General features: G+C 39.3%; 1 protein-coding gene and 1 long non-coding RNA gene across 14 annotated transcripts in view; one reads left to right on the plus strand and one right to left on the minus strand.

Moving 5' to 3' along the window:
- LRRC7 (leucine rich repeat containing 7) overlaps positions 1 to 21,746 on the minus strand; it is a 369,343-nt gene that overhangs the window by 102,135 nt on the left and 245,462 nt on the right. For all 13 annotated transcript variants that reach the window (XM_030571824.1, XM_030571822.1, XM_030571820.1 and 10 more), the window contains 4 exons: positions 18,498 to 18,642; positions 16,001 to 16,073; positions 8,638 to 8,767; positions 7,533 to 7,648 (listed from right to left, as the gene is read on the minus strand). In XM_030571824.1, the coding sequence (XP_030427684.1) occupies positions 7,533 to 7,648; positions 8,638 to 8,767; positions 16,001 to 16,073; positions 18,498 to 18,642 (464 nt within the window). The remainder of the gene's footprint in view (positions 1 to 7,532; positions 7,649 to 8,637; positions 8,768 to 16,000; positions 16,074 to 18,497; positions 18,643 to 21,746) is intronic.
- On the plus strand, positions 6,656 to 17,610 carry LOC115655870. Its single transcript, XR_004001529.1, has 3 exons — positions 6,656 to 6,742; positions 13,585 to 13,590; positions 17,601 to 17,610. It is a non-coding gene; the product is annotated as an uncharacterized LOC115655870 (long non-coding RNA).

The following is a 21,746-nucleotide window of genomic DNA, read 5'->3' on the forward strand; positions in this document are numbered from 1 at the left end:
ATCATTTTTGTTGCCCTCCGCTGGACTCTTTCCAATTTTTCCACATCCTTCTTGTAGTGTGGGGACCAAAACTGGACAAAGTACTCCAGATGAGGCCTCACCAATGTCGAACAGAGGGGAATGATCACGTCCCTATGTGCACAATACATCTCGAAGAACAGTTACTGTACAGGTAAGTAACTGTTCTTTCTCCTTCAAGCGATTGTGCAAATATATATCCCACTTTAAGTGATTCATCAGCAGTTTCCTTACAGGTGGTGGGTCTTTGGATTACTTGGAGAGAACGTAGCACTGATTTTCCAAAGTAGGTGTCATCCCAGGAAGCTTGAGTGATAGCGTAGTATCTGGAAAAAATGCATCCAGATGGACATTTGTAAAACAGCAGCATGGTCACAACAGCTATGTTAATCCAGAAGGCTGATAAAGTGGACTGAGCTCTAGTGGAATGGACTATTATCCTCGGAGGAGAAACTTTTGCTAGATCATAGCAGAGCTGGATACAGTTAGAAATCCAATGTGACATGCACTGGGCTGTAACTGGTTGCCCTTTAATTCTTTCAGCAAAGGCTACAAAATTTTAAGAGACAATCTGAAAGACTTTGTGTGATCCAGGTAAAAACCCTCAAAAGAGATCTTTTGAAATTCTTCATGAAACAGAATTTTCTTGGGCTGGGTCCTAAAATTCCAGTGTGGACCTGAGAAACTTTCTAGATGAAATTTTAATCTAATCACGTTTCCACAAAATATATTTCAGTTGTAATGAACTGGCGCTTTTTTGATGGAAAAAAAGTTTTTATGAAAAATTTTCAGTCAGCTCTAACAGTGACCCACATATGCAACTCCAACAGCTATGACAGTCTTCATGTTTATATTCTTAATTGAATTTAAATAGATTTTAATGAAGTAGTCTATATAAGAAATACTATCCACATTCCATGACTTTCCACAACTTCTGTGACTTCCGCAGCTGCAGTAGCTGGTGTGGCAGGCCAAGGGGTGCGTGAGCAGCTGGCCCAAGGGCCAGCCATACCAGCCGCTGCTGGAGCAGCCTCAGGGCCAGCTGCACCAGATGCTGCTTGGGCTGTCCCAGGTAGCACTCCAATAGTGGCCAGAGTGGTTGGCCCTGGAGACTGCCCCAGCAGCAGTGGTCTCAAGGCTGCTTCGGGAACCACCCGAGCAGCAGCCCTGGGAAGTGCCCAAGCATCAGTCCCAGAGGTGGTTCCAGGGACTGCCCTAGCAGCAGCAGTCCTGGGGGCAGCTGAAACAGTGGCCCCGGAGGTGGTCCTGGAAGCCATCCAGAGAGTGGTCTCTAGGGGCCTCAGAGCAGTGAGGCCCAGCAGCAGGGATTTAGTAATGGGTACTTATAATAAAAGTCAGGGACAGGTCATGGACCATGATTTTTTGTTTATTGCCAGTGACTTGTCCATGACTTTTACTAAATATACCCATGACTAAATCTTAGTCTGATGTATGAGAACAAAACTGAATGGACACATTTTCAAAACTATGACTTTGGGTGCCCAGTTTAAGACATCATAATGGGAGCATATTTTCAGGTCCTTTTAAGGCAAGGTCCCCAAACTGTGGGGCATAAACCTTTAGGGAGCCACAGTCAGGGCCAGCTCCAGGCACCAGCCCAGCAAGCAGGTGTTTGGGGCGGCTAACGGAGAGAGGCGGCATGTCCAGCTCTTTGGTGGCGGGTCCCTCACTCCCTCTCAGAACGAAGGACTTGCAGCCAAATTCTGAAGTGGTGGGGCTACAGCTGATCGTGATTGCGGCTTTTTTTTTGTTTTTTATCTCCTCTTTTTGCTGCTTGGGGCGGCAAAAACCCTGGAGCTGGCCCTGGTAATAGCAGGGCCCAGGCCAGCCCCCATGGGGGGGGGGATGGGGAGGGAGTGCCATCCAGCCCCTTCCTGCTCCCAGCTGTGCTCTAGTCCCGCCTGCAGCAACATTCCCGGCTCTGTGCCTGGCTCCATTCCTGGCTCCACTCCCTGCCCCAAATGAACCCCTGTCTCAGCCCCTTTATCCATGTCCTTGCCCCACATCCCTTCAGCCACGGCCCTGGGGAGGCAGGGGATAACAGACAGGGGTAACAGGGGCGTGACCCTCAAAAGTTTGGGGACCACTGCTTTAAGGTGTCTCAAGTTCAGCACCAAAAATACAAAGGCATACAAAATTGGTAGTCATTTTTGAAAATTTAGACCAGAACAATCTGAAATCTATATAATATATCTTTTAGTTCTACAGTGCATGTATTTTGTGAATTTAATAATCACAGTTAAGATGTAAGACATGAAAATGGGGGCCAAACATTTACATATATCTGTTTCAAACATTGTTCATTCTACCTATTGTATTTTCAGCTAAGATGAGACTCTACTTTCTTTTGTGGTCACAATTTTGATTTCACAAAATTTGTGACCTTGTTTTTGTACCTGAATTGAATCATCAGTGCAAATCCGATCATATGAACCTATCTTCTTGATTTGTGCCCTCAATCTAATGGTTAGATATGCTGATAACTCAGATGTGAATCAGCAACTGAACTACTAATATAAATTTTGTATTTCAACCACACTTCTGAAAATTGATCCCATAATACTAATCACAGTTCGCACACTGATTTAGGCTGTGAATGGTGAAGAAATGAGTAAATGTTTTTTCTTGGCTGCTCAGTCAGAATTATGTTACGCTGTAGCTACAAAAGGATGCAACAAAGGCATTGCAATGGTGTTGACTAATTACTGATGACAGACAATGGTCATATCCCCAGCTGCTGTACATCAGCATAGTTCCACTGATTTCATTGAAGCGGTGCTGATTTTCACCTCTAAAAATATGGCCTATATGCATCCTCTACTGAGCAGAATAGATGACATAAAAGTGCACTATGTCCATTAAAATTTTAAAGTGTGTTTAATCTGCCTTGCCTCCATTTATCCAGCATTTCTGAGGAGAACATTCAGAAAGCATACCAACTGCACAAAGAAGTCTAAAGTCTATAAATGTGCTATTCAAGAAAGTGCTTTTCTTTCATGCATAAATGCCTAAATTTCTCACTAGACAGTTTGGAAAATTACTTACATAATTGCTTTTTTGTGTAATACATAGTTAAGGAAAAATGTATTCACAATATTAAGTTATCCTAGGTGAAAGATGAACTGGTACATGGATAATTGCTGAAGGACTTATCTAAACTAAATTAACATATAATTCAAAAGCAAAGTACATGGTACCAAAGCAATCAGTTTCTACTACGGGCCTAAATCTCTTCCTGGCGTGCATCAGGCCTGAGTAAATAAGCTTCTGTGGCTGTCTATGATGTGGAAGTGAGTTGGAATCACAGGCTCCTGTGTGATTGCTCCACACCCTCTAGTTCCTGCCAGTAAGGGGTGGAGGGTGTCTAATGGGTGTCTGTAGTCACAGATTCTGTGGCCATTTCCCAAGGTTAGGAGGCTGGAGTTCACAGGTTTGTACTGTGTGGGATTACCATATCTCTTACTTCTCTACCACACTGAGTAGAGGAATCATACCAGTTTCAATGCATTCAAGGCCTTCTGCTGCCCTTATTTCCCTGTTCAAGCTACAGGATTTGGATTTATGTACAAGCTTTTAATCACCAATAATTAAAATTGCAATCTCTTGGAAAAACTAACTTATTGAAAGAGTTTAACACAAGTGATAACTGATTTTTTAAAACAGCATATTAGTGCCACTCAGATTGTCTGAATTCACATTAATTAAATTAAACAGAACAAAATATAAATGTGAAAATCACAGCAGACATTGATAGATGAAAAAATTGAAATATTTAAAATAAAAAACAGGAAGTCATGAAACAATACTTTGATAACATGCTAAATCCCCAGCTGATTATTCAATAAAACCACTATTTGGAAGAGCCCAGACAAGTATGGAACAATGTGTTCCCTTTTCTAATGTTCAATTTTCATATCAAAAGTGTTTTCCTGTATGACAAAAGATGAGGATAAGTAGAATTTCCCCTGAAGTTCTTTGGAAAGAAAAATATCTTTCTAAATGTATTCCTAGGTCCCAAACTGTCAGTAAGAAATGATTCCATATCAGCAACTAAGTTGAGCTAAAGACTTAGAAGCTATTTCTTTTTATCATTATTATTAGGTTACATTCTAGTTATAAACAGAGATGTACTTTAAGAGACAACTAACATCAAATTTGCCTACCTCTAGAGAAGAGTTGGGAAGCTATCTTAGCTTCAGTTCAGTACTACCCATAGTTTGACAATACGAGCCAAATCACTTCAACCATGAGTCTGTGTTGGTCTATAGATTTAACCTGGATCAATTTTTAAAAGCTTAAGCTGCGTTAAGTGTAAAGTTATTTTAAAATCTGTAGCACTTTAGGAGCTAGTTAACGGATGTCTTGTCCAGGAAAAGAAGCAATGTCTCTTTTGGTTTTAGTCAATTTATTGGATTCCCTCATTTATTCACAGATCAGCTGCGGAGAGCTGCTGTGCCACATTTTCTATTCTTGCCTACAAAGGTGTCTCCTCTGTGAGTTGGAGAGACTGCCTTTAGGAGTAAAAGGGTAGTTTAGCCTTTATTTCCTTACACTGTGTGGCTGTTTTTAAACTGGTACCTGATCTGTAACATACAATATCCCATTAATTAATATCCTCAGTAATTAACTCAAATTAGCATGGCAATATTAAAAAAAACTAGGACACATTCTGATAACGTATTTGTCTTTCAAAATATGGAAAATGTCACTGGGCATCCTCTAATAATGTAAACAGTGTTAAGTGGAATACAGCATGAAATGAGAGCAAAAAATATTTTCTAGTGGGAGAAGGAAATATTCATTTTGGCATTTTATTATAAGTTTGTGGACAGAAACAGCCTGAATTTTTCATTCTTGATGGGTCATTTCTCTTATGCTCACCCATTGAATATTTACAGGTTTCAGAGTAGCAACCGTGTTAGTCTGTATCCACAAAAAGAACAGGAGTACTTGTCTCTAAGGTGCCACAAGTACTCCTGTTCTTTTTCCATTGAATATTGTGCATTCAATTCTGGATTCTGATTTTGCCATGTTCCAAATAAACAAACACAAACAACAAACCCTAAACTTATATTTCTCCAAACCTTGTTTATACCTCTTCCCCAAAAAGGTTAACCTCATAGTATGTGAAACATTTTGTACTGAACATTAGCTGGAGGATTATATTGAAAGACAAGTTAAGTCCCCTAGAGCTCTTAATACACCCAGGACTGTTTTCTAAATTCATAAACCTCTGTACTTATTTTTTGGTGACATTAAAAATAAGAACCCAAATAATGACCAATGTATCTAAAAAAGAGTGAAAATTAAAACTACTGAGTGTTGTGTCCGATTTGACAAAGGAAGTATCACAAAGAAGGCTTCAGCAGTCAGGACCACAGAACAGGGATGATGACCCAACATCTGGGAAGACGAAGATTTTCCACAAGAAGAATATAAAACTAAGCATGTGTTACTGTTTGTATGATAATGGAAGGATGCCAACAGTACTTTTACATATGATTAATATTTTACATAATTTCATGATTAGTGATTGGGAAAACCTGTAAGTCTAAGTTTTGGCTAAACACCAGAACATTAGAATACTTATTTGAAATTTATCCTAACACTTTGGTCTGGAAATCTTGTGAGATCAGGATTTTTCAGGAATTCCTAATTTCATCCAAACTGGAAGTACCATGATAAAAAAGTGTTGTTCACAGTGTTTCAGTAATTCCACACTCAGTCACCACTGAAATCAATGACCACTAAGATGTGAAGATTTAAACAAAAACAAAAAAGCAATACATGTACACCACAGTTTTTCAAATCTCAGAAAAGATGTAAGTTTGCTCTTGCTCCTAATTCCTCTGAACTAGTTCTATCGTCCCATTAAGAGCCCGCTTCTGCTCTCATACAAGGTTTACACTGGTGTAACTACCTTGACTTCAGTGAAGTTACTCCAGTTTTTTGCTGCTGTCAGAGCAAAAAATCAGGTCCTATGACATCTGACTTTCAGAAAAATGTTCCAATAAGTGGATAATTGTTATCAAGTGTATTATAGGATATTTCTGTGTTAAGGATTTATAATGTGTTAGTGAACTAATTTCTGTTAATAGCCCCCAGTAATAGAGGTGCAAAGTCCTTCTCAGTATTGTCTCCATCTACCATTTGCCACACTACCGAACAAACCTGTATCTCTTTTTATTTTGCTGAAAAGAGTCCTATCCAAGTTATTCTTGAAATACATGTATGCATTAATTTTTTGATAAAACCGTCTTTCCCAGTGTCTATATGTGGGGTTAAATCATTCTTATCTTATTCATGCAAATAGCCATATTTTCTTCAATGAGACTAGGTATGTGAAGAAAAGGGTTTGGCCTTAGGTAAATAGATTATAAAGTCAGAAGAGACTGTTATCATTTAGTTTGATCTTGTGTATAACACCAGCCATAGGATTTCCCTGAAATAATTCTGTTTGAACTACAGCACTTTTTTTTAAAAATCCAATCTTGATTTTAAAATATCCAGTGATGGAAACTCCACCACAAACTCTGGCAAATTGTTCCAATAGTTAATTATGCTCACCATTAAAAATGTGCACATTATTTTTAGTATGAATTTGTCTAGCTCGACTTCCAGCTACTGGATCTTGTTATACCTTTGTCTTTTAAACTGAAGAGCCCATCATCAAAGTTTTGTTCCTTACGTAGATACTTGATTAGTCTGTAAAGTCACCCCTTAACCTTCTCTTGGTTAAGCTAAACCAATTGAGTTCCTTGCGTCTGTCACTAGAAGGCATGTTTTCCTATCTTTTAATCATTCCCGTGGCTCTTCTCTGAATCCTCAGTGATTTATCAACATCCTTCTTGAATTGTGGACACGAGAACTGGACACAGTATTGCATTAGCAGTCTCACCAGAGCCAAATATGAAGATAATATAATCTCTCTAGTCCTACTTGATATTCCCCTGTTCATACTTCCAAGGAAAGTCTTTTTCAGAGTTATTGCTTCCCAGGATATAGGTTGGGAGACTAATTATACTCTGCATTCTTTGTTCCTAGAGGTATACATTTACAAGTGGCCGTATTAAAATGCCTATTTTTTGAGTTTTGCCATTGACTTCAATGGAGCCAGGATTCCCCCCTTGATGTTTACATTCTTTTGTGCTTGCACTGAAAGACCTACCACATACAAGTACGTGACCATCTTTTAATCAAGATCATAATATATACCATCATAAGGCTTACCTAAACTTTTTCATGAAGCAAAACATTTATGAACATAAGTGGTCACATTTTCACATGATAATAATAGGAGACATGAGTGGTATCAGGATTTTACTTTTGTGAATCCATTGGCCCCAATGAAGTTTTGATATGGAGTTCAATGGGACCAAAACTAGGTACTTAATGATGAAAGACTACCACCTCAATAGCTATTAACTTTGAATGTTTAAAATCATTCAGCAAAACACTTCTAGGGTGAGATGACTAAATTATGCAACGTATACCTGTTATCACTCAGATTTAACACTCTCAGCTTCTGCATTTGACCAATCTCATCAGGAAGAAATTCTAGCTTGTTAGAGCGCAGGGACATAACTGTTACGTTCTTACAGCTTCCAATCTAAGGGCATAAAAGACAAGAAGTTAGGATTCTCACTTTGTCAAAGTTTCTCACCACTAATTCTCCTTATCTGAGAAGGTGGCCTAATTATGTCTTTAAAATTAATGAATGAGATAACGACTACCTATTGTGTACTTCTGAGATAATACTTTGAGCCAAACTGACTTCAGTGGGAGTAGAATCAGGTACTTTACTTGATAAATGGCTTTTCAAGTTATAATTTAACCTATTTGCTATCAATAGCTTCCTGCTATATTAAGATGTATACATACACATCACACTTCTTCACATAGTTTGATTAAAATGCTTTCTATCATCATAATGTGTGCATTAATGAAATACTCATTTCCAATTCTAGTCTCCCTATTTTACATTGATATTGACATTAATGGTCAAGGGCATAAGCCCTCGGTTTACAATGTAAAACAACAAACAAAATGTGAAAGAGACAAAGTGGGTGAGAGAACATCTTTTATTGGACCAACTTCTGTTGTTGAGAGACAAGGTTTTGAGTTTACACAGAACTCTTTCAGTTAACATGGAGGTGACCTGAAGCAGAACTCTGTGTAAGCCCTAAAGCTTGTGTCTCTCACCCCCAGAAGTTGTTCCAATAAAAGATGTTAACTCACCCACCTTGTCTCTCTAATATCCTGGAACCAACCCAGCTACACCAACACTGCATACAGGCATTAGTAACACATGAGAAAAACAAACAGGGTCAAATCCTGCTTGTCTTGCACACAGGGTCAAATCCTGCTTGCCTTGCTCATGTGAATGATATCACCTGTTCCATGGGAACAAGTGATTAAGGCAAGCAGGACTTGGCCTTCCATCTGGATCATTTATGACCCCATCCTGCAGAGTGAGAAAAAACTTCCATACACCTGCCATAACTTCAGTGGATGTTTTGTCTGAGTAAAGATTGCAAGGTTAGGCCCTTCATGTAAAACATACTAATTAATAATTTAAAAACAGAATCAGTTTCTCACTTCTCTAGGCAATTCAGACAGGAAATTCTCATCCACAGCTAATGTCCGCAGGCTATGAAGGTAACCAATGGTAGAAGGTAGGGACTCCAGTTCATTACAGCTGCAGTCAAATTCTTCTAATAGAGATAAACTGAAATTTTAAACACGTTGTTAGACTTTTTGAAAAAATAAGAACACAAATGAACAGTTTCAAATCTCTGTAAGTATGTAGTGTCAGATTACTACATTTGCAAATCATATATTGAAAAAGTAACATTTATTATTCAGATTCCCCCAGAACAAAAGGTTGAAGATATAAATATATATACATATATATATAAATACACCTAAGGGTATGTCTACACTACCCGCCAGATCGGTGGGCAGCAATTGATCCAGTGGGGATTGATTTATCGCATCTAGTCTAAATGTGATAAATCAGTCCCTGAGCCCTCTCCTATTGACTCCTGTAGTCCAGTGCCGTGGGAGGCGCAAGCAGAGTCGACAGGGTAGCGGCAGCAGTCGACTCACCGCGATGAAGACACCACAGTAAGTTAATCTAAGTACATCGACTTTAGCTACATTATTCACGTAGCTGAAGTTGCATAACTTAGATCTATCCCCTCTACCCCTGCCCAGTATAGACCAGGGCTAAATATAGTAGAGTATTGGTAATACTACTAATATTGAGGTAATCCTATCTATTTATCTAAGGCAAAGCCAGCAAGGTATTTTTAAGGGATACCATTCTGTCCCATACATTATTATTGTTATTTATTATTTGTAGTGTAGAAATGCCTAGACTAGAGGCATCTGTCAAGGATCAGAGACCCAGTGCATTAGGCACTGGACATACGCACAAAAAAAGACGATAGCTGGGAAAAAAACTGTTTGGTGAGAAGAAAGTATCTTTATACACTACTGAAAACAGTATATTTTTCAGCTGATGTCACTGACAGAAACCCTGATACAAAAAGATGGTTAGTGGAGAGAGCCAAACATTGATCCAAATTCAACAAAGCCTGCTATAATTAGCCATTAAAGCAGAAGATGTGTTCTTTGCTTATCTTTCAAAATTTGACAGATTATCTTCTGAGATTGTTTCAAAACGCAGTACGGGATAGCCAACTGTATAGCAAAAATTAATACAAAAGCAAACAGAAATAAGTCATTTTTAAGAGTATTTGGATTCTGAACTTAAAGTACTTCAAGGTTTTCATGCCAAGTCTTTAATATAAAACTGCCTGATTAGTGGAACTGTGTAATGTGCTGAGCACCTAAAGTACTAAATACTAACATGCTCCCTTTATGAAAAAATAAATTATCTCAATATCTGCCCTGGATCCTTGTTGTGCTCCACCTCTAAAAGCTCACAGCAATGTAAAAGACTGTAATGGAGATCAGAATCCCTACTTGCATGCTTCAGAGGTGCTTCACCCATGTCAATCTAGCTATGATTGTAGTGTAAGAGATTTAAGATTTAAAATATAAATAAGAGAAAAGTGAGGCCTAAGAATTTGACCTTCACTTGAGTGAACAGTGCTCACACTCATGGGTACAATTGCAATACTAAAGGCAATGACAGTTATAAGTGAGCAATGGTTGCAGATCTGGACCTTTCAATATTTCTTTAAAATTATTTTTACCCAACTAAATTATTTAAAAAACTCTTCCAGCCTTCGAGCTCTGAGAAATGTAATGCCTGCAGCAGCTAATCTAAACCCAAGGCCCAACTGGTTCTCAGGTCTGAAGCACATCACCCTTCCATGAGCCGTACAGTGATTAATTAAGTGAATTGTGAGGAGAACAGCTGAAAGCTTTGCCAGCTATTTTATTACAAGTTTTGTATCTATCAACCTGTCTTTCAAACCAGACAAAGAGCAATATTTTGCAAAGGTAATATTCAAACGTGTTGGCCTAGTTCATTCAAGGTCTTTCCTGGCAGGAATAGGCATAGGACAGAGGACTCCTGTAAAGGAAAGTATAGCGGAAAGGATGCCCTCCTGGAAGCTGCCCACAATCAGCTAGGGTTTGCCAGGTGATGTGCTGATTTAGCACAACTCCCCTGTCCCTACTTAGACCTAGAATTGGGAACATTACAAACACTATCCTGAAAACAGTAAATGTCATGAGCCACACAAGGGGTGTCACTGAAACCTTAATAGGCAATGTAATTTTAGTTAAAAGATACCATCTGACATATACATTCTCAAACTCTTTCCCTCTTGGTAACAATCAGGACAGAAATGAAGTTTGTGATAACAGAGGGAACACAGTCAAAGTGAGACTGGACTTAAACTAGCTATCCAACAGCTATACAACTTCTGTGCAACTCAGAAGTCTAATTTTCATTGTTCAGAGTTTGTGGAGGGAAGGTAACCTGGCTGCAACAGCTTATCATATGAATTTAGTTAGGGTTCTAATAACCTCATCACTTACTGAGGGTCCACTTATTCTCCCTGGGTGTGCAGAGTATGAAAGCAATGGACCTTTATGGGTCTTCTGTGCAGGGGCGGCTCCAGCCACCAGCGCAGCAAGCATGTGCCTGGGGCGGCAAGCCGCGGGGGGAGGCCTGTCAGTCGCTGTGAGGGCAGCAGTCAGGCTGCCTTTGGCAGCATGACTGCAGGAGCTCCACTGGTCCCACGGCTTCGACAACAATTCGGCGGCGGGTACACTGGAGACGCGGAACTGGCAGATCACCCGCCAGAAATGCCGCCAAATCCGCGTGACCAGCGGACCTCTGCAGGCATGCTGCCAAAGACGGCCTGACTGCCGTGCTTGGGGTGGCAAAAAACATGGAGCCTCCCCTGCTTCTGTGTCCCCTGGAAACCATGGGGCTATGCCCAACACATGCTCTACCTGTACTAGAGAGAAGAGTAATCCATAGCTTAAGAAGTCCTCGTTCTCATGTCATTTTCACATATTTGATCAATCATCCTAAAGTTGGGGAAGGATGGAATTGATAACAAAATGGATACTAGATGCTTGGTGGAAGAAGCCTGTAACTTAAAGAAGCCCTCTCTCACCATGATTTAGTTATTACTTCTCTGCATTGTTTCCCCGTCTTTCACTTGCTGCAGTTTTTCCTACTCTACTTTGATTGTGTAGATCCACCAGGATAGCTATAGATGAGATAAATGAAGGGAAATTAATGCTTTTCAGTATTTCTGAGAGATGCATTTTTCCTCAAGTATTTTCTTAACTGCACCTATCATTTTTAAAAAAATGTATATTGTTTAAAGCAGTGGTTCCCAAAGCCAGCCCACTGCGTGTTCAGGGAAAGCCCCCTGGCGGGCCGGGCCAGTTTGTTTACCTACTGCATCCACAGGCTTGGCCGATCCCGTCTCCCACTGGCTGTGGTTTGCCACTCCAGGCTAATGGGGGCTATGGGAAGGACAGCCAGCACATCCCTCGGCCTGCGCTGCTTCCCGCAGCCCCCATTGGCCTGGAATGGTGAACTGCAGCCATTGGGAGTCGCGATTGGCCGAACCTGTGGACGCGGCAGGTAAAAAAACTGGCTTGGCCCACCAAGGACTTTCCTTGAACAGGCGGCAGACCAGCTTTGAGAACCACTGGTTTAAAGCACCAAAGAATACTAGGAGAGTGGTGATGATATGGTACTGAATATCACCAGGATATTTTTAAAAGTTCCCTCACACTGACGTGTAATTTGCATTAAGGAAGGTAGGTATCAGGCCTGAACCTACATTTTTTGCACACCAAAAACGCTCCCTGAAATCAGTGGGACTTTTGGGTGTGCCAGAAGTGCAGTTTGGGTCCCATCATATAATAAAACAACAAATCTGTTGATGAGTAATCACCAATTTCTTTGATTTTGTGATAAGAACAACAGTGAACAATGTAGCTGTTTCACATATGTATGTTTGTTATAGCAATTGCCAGGATTTATATGTCATGCATTCTGGAAGCCACTCAAACGATATTCATTACATGAGTTACATCAGAATACTTTCTTACAATAGTTTGCATTCTACAGTACGTGTGCTACAAAATACAAAAGCTTTCCTCTGCTCAAGTATTTCAACCATATTGTATATGTGTACTGAGACCTCATAAAAACTGTGTTTCCTGACATTGGAAAGGATGTAACCAATTGCTTCTTTAGCGCAGTACCACTTAGATCCATGCTAGAAAGTCTCAAGCCTAGGTCACTACTGCAGATATATTTTGCCATCCAAGGTGGAGAAAGGGAACCAGACTCAGTAAACAAGGTAAGGCAGCTCTGACTGACAGAGCCAACCAGGAAGAAGTAGTGAAACAAGACTGGAGACCCAACCTAGCCTCATCTCCCTGTCTCCCTCTAACTCTCTATAAAGGGCCAGCCATTCCGTGACACCATCCTTCCTATCTGACAAGTTAATTAGTTTTCGGCTCTCACTATGTCATTTTCGTTGTGAGTTCAATCACTGAGGGGGCCATTTAGGGATTTGAGGATTGGTCCTGCTTTGAGCAGGGGGTTGGACTAGATGATCTCCTGAGGTCCCTTCCAACCCTAACAATCTATTATTCTATGTGTGCAAATGATATCTCCAGGTCATGAATGAGCACATCTCTAGAGATGAGCATTTTTTCTCTCTATGGGCTCAATCCAGCAAAGCACTTAAGCAATGGGAAACCATTGGGGCTATTCAGAGTTCTTAAAGACATGTTTAAATGCTTGTTGGATTCGGGCTACACTGTTCAGCATCTCACAGGATTGAACCCTAAATATCTCTGAGTCTAGGCTGATAGTGACTAATCACCATCACTACCACCTTTTTGGCTCCAACTGCTTTGTTGGCAGTTCTATTAAGGCAAGTATCAAATAGTTGACAGACTGCTCTCTATGTCATTATAACATCCGGCTCTGAGAGAGTCAGTTCTCTCCTCCTCATTGTTGATTTTTATATTACAATAACATGTTCCAGTGGGTACCATGGCTACTACTTTTTGACAAAGACCCAGCAGGAAACTGTCTAAAGTAATGAATGAGTCAGAGAAGGGAAGTACAATTTGAAGTTATAGGTACAGTGCTCATTCTATGAAAGAAAATTACTTCACCTCTAGTGCTGCCAGGCCCCTAAATTTAACAAGCACAATCATTGAGAAATGATGTAGCAGTATTAGCTGTCTAGTGTTCTGCAAATCCACCTCTTAGAGCTGCAGTATCTCTCTTTTGAGATCTAATTAAGGTTTCCTGAGAAACAATATTTAATAGAAAGTTGGCATAAGACCAGAGGATTCCTTTCAATTCTGAACAATTCAATCACCGAGATAATATCTTAATGACAGGATTCTTTTTTAAAAAAAATGCACACTACAAAAAGCCACCAAAGTGCCAACTAGTGCATAAACCATCTGGATAGCGTCCAATATAATTTCTATCATCTTCAGATCTACCTGGCTTTCAATATTTACTGCTATATAAACTTTATCTCATAGGATTCATGAAACCTTCTATTGCTATACACCAATGCACATCACATAAATCCAATGAACCTTCATCAGGTAAGCTATTTCAAGCCAAAATTCAGCTTTCATTGCTTACTGCTGTAATGTTGCAGAATTCAGAATTTTTTTGAATGTCATACCAACAGTTAATTAAGTTATTATTGAAAGATCCTGCAAAAAACAAATACTTGTTAAAGCTCTAGTTATACAGAGTAGAGACTAAAGCAGTTCTATAGGCCTTAATATATTTGGTATTGAGTAAGAATACACTTAAATCTATGTATTTTTGGAGAAGTATAATGAGCTATTCAAGAGAGCTTTAAAATGACATCTTCAGGACAGAGCAGACCTAGGAACACTGTCTGGAGTAAAAGCAGGGTTTGTTGAAGAGGGCTTTACTAGAGTGGGGAGTGTGGGAATGCTCTGCGCACCATACTAAGCTGCAGAGTGAGTTTCCTGTGGCTCACAAGTGGGATCCACTTGCAACATTTTGCTATTTGTTCAAAGGTTCTCTAACTTCATTCTGGTGTGCAGTAGTTCTGTATCTAAAGAATAAGAAAAAAAAACTATGTTCTATCAACAAGAACATATTTGGATTTAGAACTTATCAATAAATGCTTTATTTATGGGCACCTTTATATAAATTAAAATGCTATAATATAAAAATATTCCAATATGACATTTCATATGATGGATATTCAATCACTATACTTACCATCAATACCTACCTAAAAAGAAAGATAAAAGTAAAATAAAATCTCAACAAAACAAAGCAAGCATCTGAATGAACACCATAATTTAGGTATCTATTTGTTTATACTACTGCTTATTAAACTGAGGTTAATCTGGAAAATGCTTTAAAAACAGATCATTTCAAAAGGAACGTGATTTAGCAAAATGCTGATTGTTTTATGTGAATTTTTTTAAACTGTATAGATAGAGCATATTGTCAATCTCTTATACAAGACAAACTATTCATAGCCTGAAAAACTGTATTGCTTGAACAAACTTGTTCTTTAAAAATCCTACTGCATGCAGATGCAAGATTAAATTCTAGTAGACAATATAGTATATTCTAAAATCCCTACAAGCATTCATTTGATCCACATTGCAGCAGTAAAAACAGTAGAGGGGGAAAATGCTTTTAAGACAGAAGTGTCAGCTCTCTATCAGTTTTCTATCAAAAAAGAATGCACATAATTGCAGTCTAATTGAAAAATAGGTAAATCTTTTCACCGTTTTAGAGAGAGGTTTCCATCGGTCTTGAATTTTGTAATGAATTTGAGCTTTAATGCCACAATAAACCCACGACTAAATAAAAAAAGCACTATGAACTCCAGTACAACTGACAGACTATACTGCAAGAACCAAATAACTTCTCATACAACTACAGAGTTAAGGAGTTATAGAAGAACACTGTTATGAGATTATTTACACAGTATTATCCACATTGTGTAATATGTACCTATGAAACTGTCATTCCTTTTGTTTTATGCAATATGTTCTACTCCTTTAAAAATTCTAAGCAATGTCCATGTGTGTAAAGTTTGGCAGCCATTTTGTTCCAAGAATTCAGTGGAGACCATCACTGAAGAGAGACACACCTCTTGAGAGAAGACTTCACTTTTTTTCTTTCCAGTTTTGTTCCTCTATTGATCGGAACTACAAATAATTTAGACTGAAAATATATCTTTGCTCTTTGTATATGGAAAACATAACAGATAATGGCATGTGATTTTCTGCTTATATACACTAGTGTAACTCCTTGACTTCAAACATAAGATGAGAATTAGACCCATATTCTTAAAATTAGTTCTCATTTCAGTAGATTATTTTACTTTTGTCTCTTTCAAAACAATATGCATATGGCAAAGCAAGGCAGGTTGCTCCTAATGTTAGAGATGCTGTAGTATATGAAATTTCTTCTACTTACTTTCCAATTGCATTGGGCAGTACTGTAAGCTGATTGTCATCTACTTTTAGTGTTGTAAGCCTTTTCAACAATCCTACAAAACAGAGAAAGGTATTTTAAATGACAGATATGTGGGTAGAGAGAATTTAGTACAATATGTACTTAGAACAGACTAAGTCTGTATTGCAGTATACATATTATACCTCCAATCCTGAATGCACATGCTTAACTTCAAGTATGAATGGAGTTATTTATGTGCCTCAAGTTAAGCACATGCACAAATATATGCAGGACTAGGGTCTACATTCACAGATGGGGAATGTGAAACTCCTGTATTCCAATGGCAACAATAGCAGGAGATAAGAGAAAAGAGTAATGAACTGACAAAAAAAACAACAAATCAAGAAGATTTTTTGGCTAAATTGGTTCCCTGAGCACCTGTGTGACGCTAAGAAGGCTGCTGCGCAGCTGTGCAGCTTATAGGGAACTTAGGTTGTGACCTAATTAAACCTATCCATGGCCTCCTATCTTTCTTCTAGCGTGGATGGCCAATGCGGGAGCATGTCCTGTAGCATATTCATGAATGCAAGGAGGAAGGTGTCTCTTCCCTGCTGGTGCAGATGTGGGAGGCCTAGCCCCCTCTTATTTAACTTTCCTTCAAATCCTTCAAAGGGATACTTTACTTCAAATCCTTGTCCAATCTATTTTGTGTGAGAACTATATTCCTTTCATAACAAGTACTTGCACTGGACATCTGCCACAGCAAGTCTCCAGAAAAATGCTTGGCTGCCTCCCTGCCACCCTACCTGGATTCCCAGATATCCACAGATTCCTTCCACATTTGCATCCTGTGTCTGCTCCTAGGCTGTCAAAGAGCATACAGGGTGCATCAGCTGGTTCCCATCCTGGTACCGAGTGCCTCTCTGTGGCTGCATGTAAATATCCCACCACTCATCCAGTTAGCAGAAAGGACAATACAGTGACATTGCTTCCTGCCCTCCCTGTCCATCCCTGTAAACTTTCCCTCTTATCCCAATCTGCTGTGAGGGAGCCCTTAAAGAGGCAATACTCCTTTTCTTTCAGTTAGCTGAAAGACTAACTTGCATAACGGTTGCTGTAGGGTGATTAACAAATTGTTTTAATTGATCTTTTACATATAAAATTTCTACATGCTATATTCTGTTTTAACTATTACCAGCATAGAACTGTAGTAATGTTATGACTTCCATGCCTACTTTGGATTTAGCAACAAGATCAGGATTTGTCCCTAAAAATTTATTTTAATTTCAGTGTCAAAGGTTTTTAAATTATACATTTGTAATCTTATATTCAAAGCAAATAACTCAGAGCTAACAAAAGTGTCTCAGATGATTAACTGTGGATTTAGGCACCAAATCAGAAAGCATTTGTCTATTTGAAAGCATAGTCCCAGTGAAGTCAAGTTAGGTATGTGCTTAAGTACTTTGTTGAATCAGGGCAAGACATGAAAAGAAATTATGAAAATCTAATACAATCAAAATGACTTTGTTCTATATTTCATTTTTAATGAAGATAAAATATTTCCATATATTTAACTGAAAATGGCCTTGATTCAGCTAAACTCTTAAGCATGGGCTGAAAGTTAATCATATGCTTAAGCGCTTTGCTGAACGGGGCCCAATATTTGCATTTGGCACTTAAAATTAAATTGTATTTGACATGTTTAAACTTTGTAATACCAAATAAAGATGCTGACCGTGCATAAACAATGAACATACAATACTTAGATGAAAAGGACTCAGCTTGAATGTCATCTGTCTACATACCATATCTAGTACTATGGTCTTTACTATTATCAGATTATTCTAAGTATATGGCATATTCTGATAAAAATAATACAAATCTTTTAGACTGAACAGTTTAAAACTTCTTTTAAAATAGTGGAAAATAAAGTAAGATCGCAAAATAACAAAAAAGTAATTCTTTACAGGTATATGCATATTTGTTTTGTAAGTACATGTAATTGCAGAAGTAATAATAATTCCATTAGAAAATTATATGTAAACCAAATAATCAAAAACAGAAAATAAAATATTTTGACACAATGTCTTCTCCCACTTATATTGGTGCATCCCCATTGATGTCAATTTCGGTTGCACCATTGTAACAGAGCAGGATTTGTCCCTTAGATTTTAAAGCAATTAGTATATATAAATGGACTGTCATAAACACTATCAAATTTACATCGGATTGACTTGACCAATAACATCTTTCTTTACTGTAAAGTAGAGATGATCCAGAACTAGAACACCAGATCTCAGTTCCTCCAAACATGGGGAAAGTTTGTATCTAGATGCAGATCCTGATCTTATCTTTGCAATTTCAACCAGAGCACCAAATATAAACAACTCTTGAACTTGGGGGTAGTTTATATTCAGGTCTGGATTTTAGCTTGGTAACTCAGGCCCATCTCTGCTGCAGAGATATAAATAACACCAACAAATTTAAAAGGGTATCAATCAGCATTTACTCTTCTCACCTAGAGAGTCTGGCAGTTGTTGTAACATATTGGATGACAATAGGAGATCTTCAAGTGCTTCACATCCTGATACATCCAAGTCAATAGTTTCTATCCTGTTTTTTGACATATCCAGGTACACCAACTGCTTTAATTTCCCTATAGACTTAACAACATGGTATAAACAAGGTTAGCTGAGCAGATATGCATTCCATAGGAATCTCTAATGCTTAACAGAAACATGCAGTAGTAGCCCAGGCTTATCTTTTGCTATCTGAATGTTTATTTTTACCCAGATTGCTGTTCCTTCAATAAAATTAATCTGATTTGAGAGCTTTCCTGTTCAGATAACCACAAAATGAAGGACTGACATCTGAGAAAGTTGAAAACAGTTGATGTTATTTTTAAAAATTGTTATTATATAAAGCCTAATAAAATGGTGGTCACCAGCATTACAAATCCTCTAAAATTTGCTATAATTCCAGGCAACTGGAAAATCAACTATTGCTTGTTTTTTGTTGTTTATATGTACAAACCCAATCAACTTTGCAAAAAAAATTGTTTTTTCAAAATAAAAAAAAAACACTAAAGTGTCATTGGTTCTTTAACTAGGAACTAATCCTAGGAACTCTTACTCACACAATCAGTCTATACTTAGGTGATGTCTACACTTAAAACGCTGCAGCTGCACCACTGTAGGGCTTCAGTGTATACACTTACTACAGCAACAGCAGCAGTTCTGCCATCACTGTAGTAAATCCACCTCCCCAAGAGGTGGAAGCTAGGTCTGTCATAACCTAGTCCCAGATTTGGACCTTAGCATCCAAAATATGGGGGTTAGCATGAAAACCTCCAAGCTTAGTTACCAGCTTGGACCTGGTAAAGCTGCCACCACCCAAAAAATTAGAGTGTTTTGGGGCACTCTGGTCCCCCAAAAAAACCTTCCCTGGGGACCCCAAGACCCAAATCCCTTGAGTCTCACAACAAAGGGGAATAAACCATTTCCCTTCCCCCCCTCCAGGTGTTCCCTCCCTATTTCCAGTCCTGGAAACAGAAGTGCTTCCCTCTTCACCCAGAGGGAATTCAAAGTCAGGCTAGTAAATCTAACACACACAGATTTCCCCCTGACTTCTTCCTCCCACCAATTCCCTGGTGAGCACAGACTCAATTCCCTGGAGTTCCCCACTAAAGAAAAACTCCAACAGGTCTTAAAAGAAAGCTTTATGTAAAAAGAAAGAAAAAATATATAAAAATGGTCTCTCTGTATTAAGGTGACAAATACAGGGTCAATTGCTTAAAAGAAATATTGAATAAACAGCCTTATTCAAAAAGAATACAATTCAAAGCACTCCAGCAACTACACCATGTAAATACCAAAAAACAAACCTATCTTTTGGTACTTACAACTGGGAAACAGGAGATTAGAAAGGCAGGAAACAGAAATTCTCTCATAGCCGAGAGAGAGACAGATTCAAGACAAAGAACAAAGGACTCACACACAAACTTCCCTCCACCCAGATTTGAAAAAGTCTTGTTTCCTGATTGGTCCTCTGGTCAGGTGTTTCAGGTTTCTTCTTTCCAGGTGAAAGAGACATTAACCCTTAGCTATCTGTTTATGACAAGGTCAATGGACGAATTCTTCCATCAACCTAGCACTGTCTACACTGGGGATTAGACAGACATAGTTACATCTCCCAGGGATGTGGATTTTTGACACATCAGACAGACAAAGCTATGCCAATGTAAGTTTTCATTGTAGAACAGCCCCAGTTGTCCTTGGCCTCAGTGTGACACTAGGTACGTGAATGAGTCTTTCTAGGCGTGAAGCCGATATGGTCTAAATTTTATACAATTATGGATGCTGACTTAAAATCTGGCTGGATCTTAAAAGGCAATAATTCACTGCCCAAATACAATGTTTGAGCTGCAGCAATACCATCAATGATCAATTTGGTTACCCTAAGGAATTCTGTAGCCTTCTGGGATCTCTCTCAAAATCTGTTTAACATTAAAGTGTAAGTAGCCTAAACTGAAGTTAGGTAATTAATACTTTCTAAAAAGCTGTAGTCCTAGTAAAAATGACAACTATAATTTTAAAGATGTATCCATGACAAATCGCATCTGACAAATCAAATGTAACATTTAGAAAGGAAATGATTTTTGGTCCTCTAGAGTAGCATTGGCACATTATTCACGACATAAAAGTTCACCTGGAAAAATTAACATAAGCAGTGCTTGTGATTTTTCCATAGTTTATATCTATTAAAATTGCATGTATATAAACATATTGAAAAAATAGGCAGAGGTGGACCTACAGTAGTGACAAGATAATTATTTTTCTTTCAAGTGCTGTTACAATCTACAACAGTGGTTTTCAATTTTTTTTCTAGCGACCTAGCTGAAGAAATTGTTGATGCTAAAGACCCAACAGAGCTGGGGATGAGGGGGTTGGGGTGTAGGAGGGGGTTAGGGCTCTGGGCTGGGGGTGCAGGCTCTGGTGTGGGGCTGGGGATGAGGGGTTTGGGATGCAGGAGGGGGCTGAGTTTGGGGAGGGGGCTCAGGGCTGGGGTACAGGGTTGGGGTGAGGGAGGGGGTCAGGGCTCTGGGCTGGGGATGCAGGCTCTGGGGTGGGGACATGACTACAGGTAGGGGCTCTGGGTTTGGAGGGGGCTCAGGGCTGGGGTAAGGGATTGCGGGCTTACCTCCGGTGCCTCCTAGTCAGTGACGCAGCGGGGGTGCTAAGGCAGGCTTGCTGCCTGTCCTGGCACTGCAGACTGCCCTGCGCCCTGGAAGCAGCCAGCAGCAGGTCCAGATCCTAGGTGGAGGCATGCAAGCAACTCCATGTGGCTCTTGCCCGCAGGCACTGCCCCCGCCCCCCGCTCCCATTAGCGAAGCAGCACACAAAGACCTGTGGCTCCCCAACCAGGAACCGGACCTGCTGCTGGCTGCTTCCGGGGCACAGCATGATGTCAGAAGAGGTAGGAACTAGCCTGCCTTAGCTGGGCAGCACCACTGACAGGACTTTTAATGGCCCAGTCGGCGGTGGTGACAGAGCCGCCACAACCCACTGCCTTAAATTCCACAATTTGAAAACCACTGATTTACAGTAATTACTTTGTTCTTACTGCGAAATTAAATGAGGGATATCAATACTCATGTTTAAATACATAAACAAAAATAGCCCCTGCCTTGATTCCCTCATGGACATCCATGAAGGACATGGGAGCTGCCTATAGTATTTTATGAATGATATACGTTCCACCTGTTTAT

Source organism: Gopherus evgoodei, chromosome 8 (assembly GCF_007399415.2).
Source record: "Gopherus evgoodei ecotype Sinaloan lineage chromosome 8, rGopEvg1_v1.p, whole genome shotgun sequence".
Taxonomy (NCBI): Eukaryota; Metazoa; Chordata; order Testudines; family Testudinidae; genus Gopherus; species Gopherus evgoodei.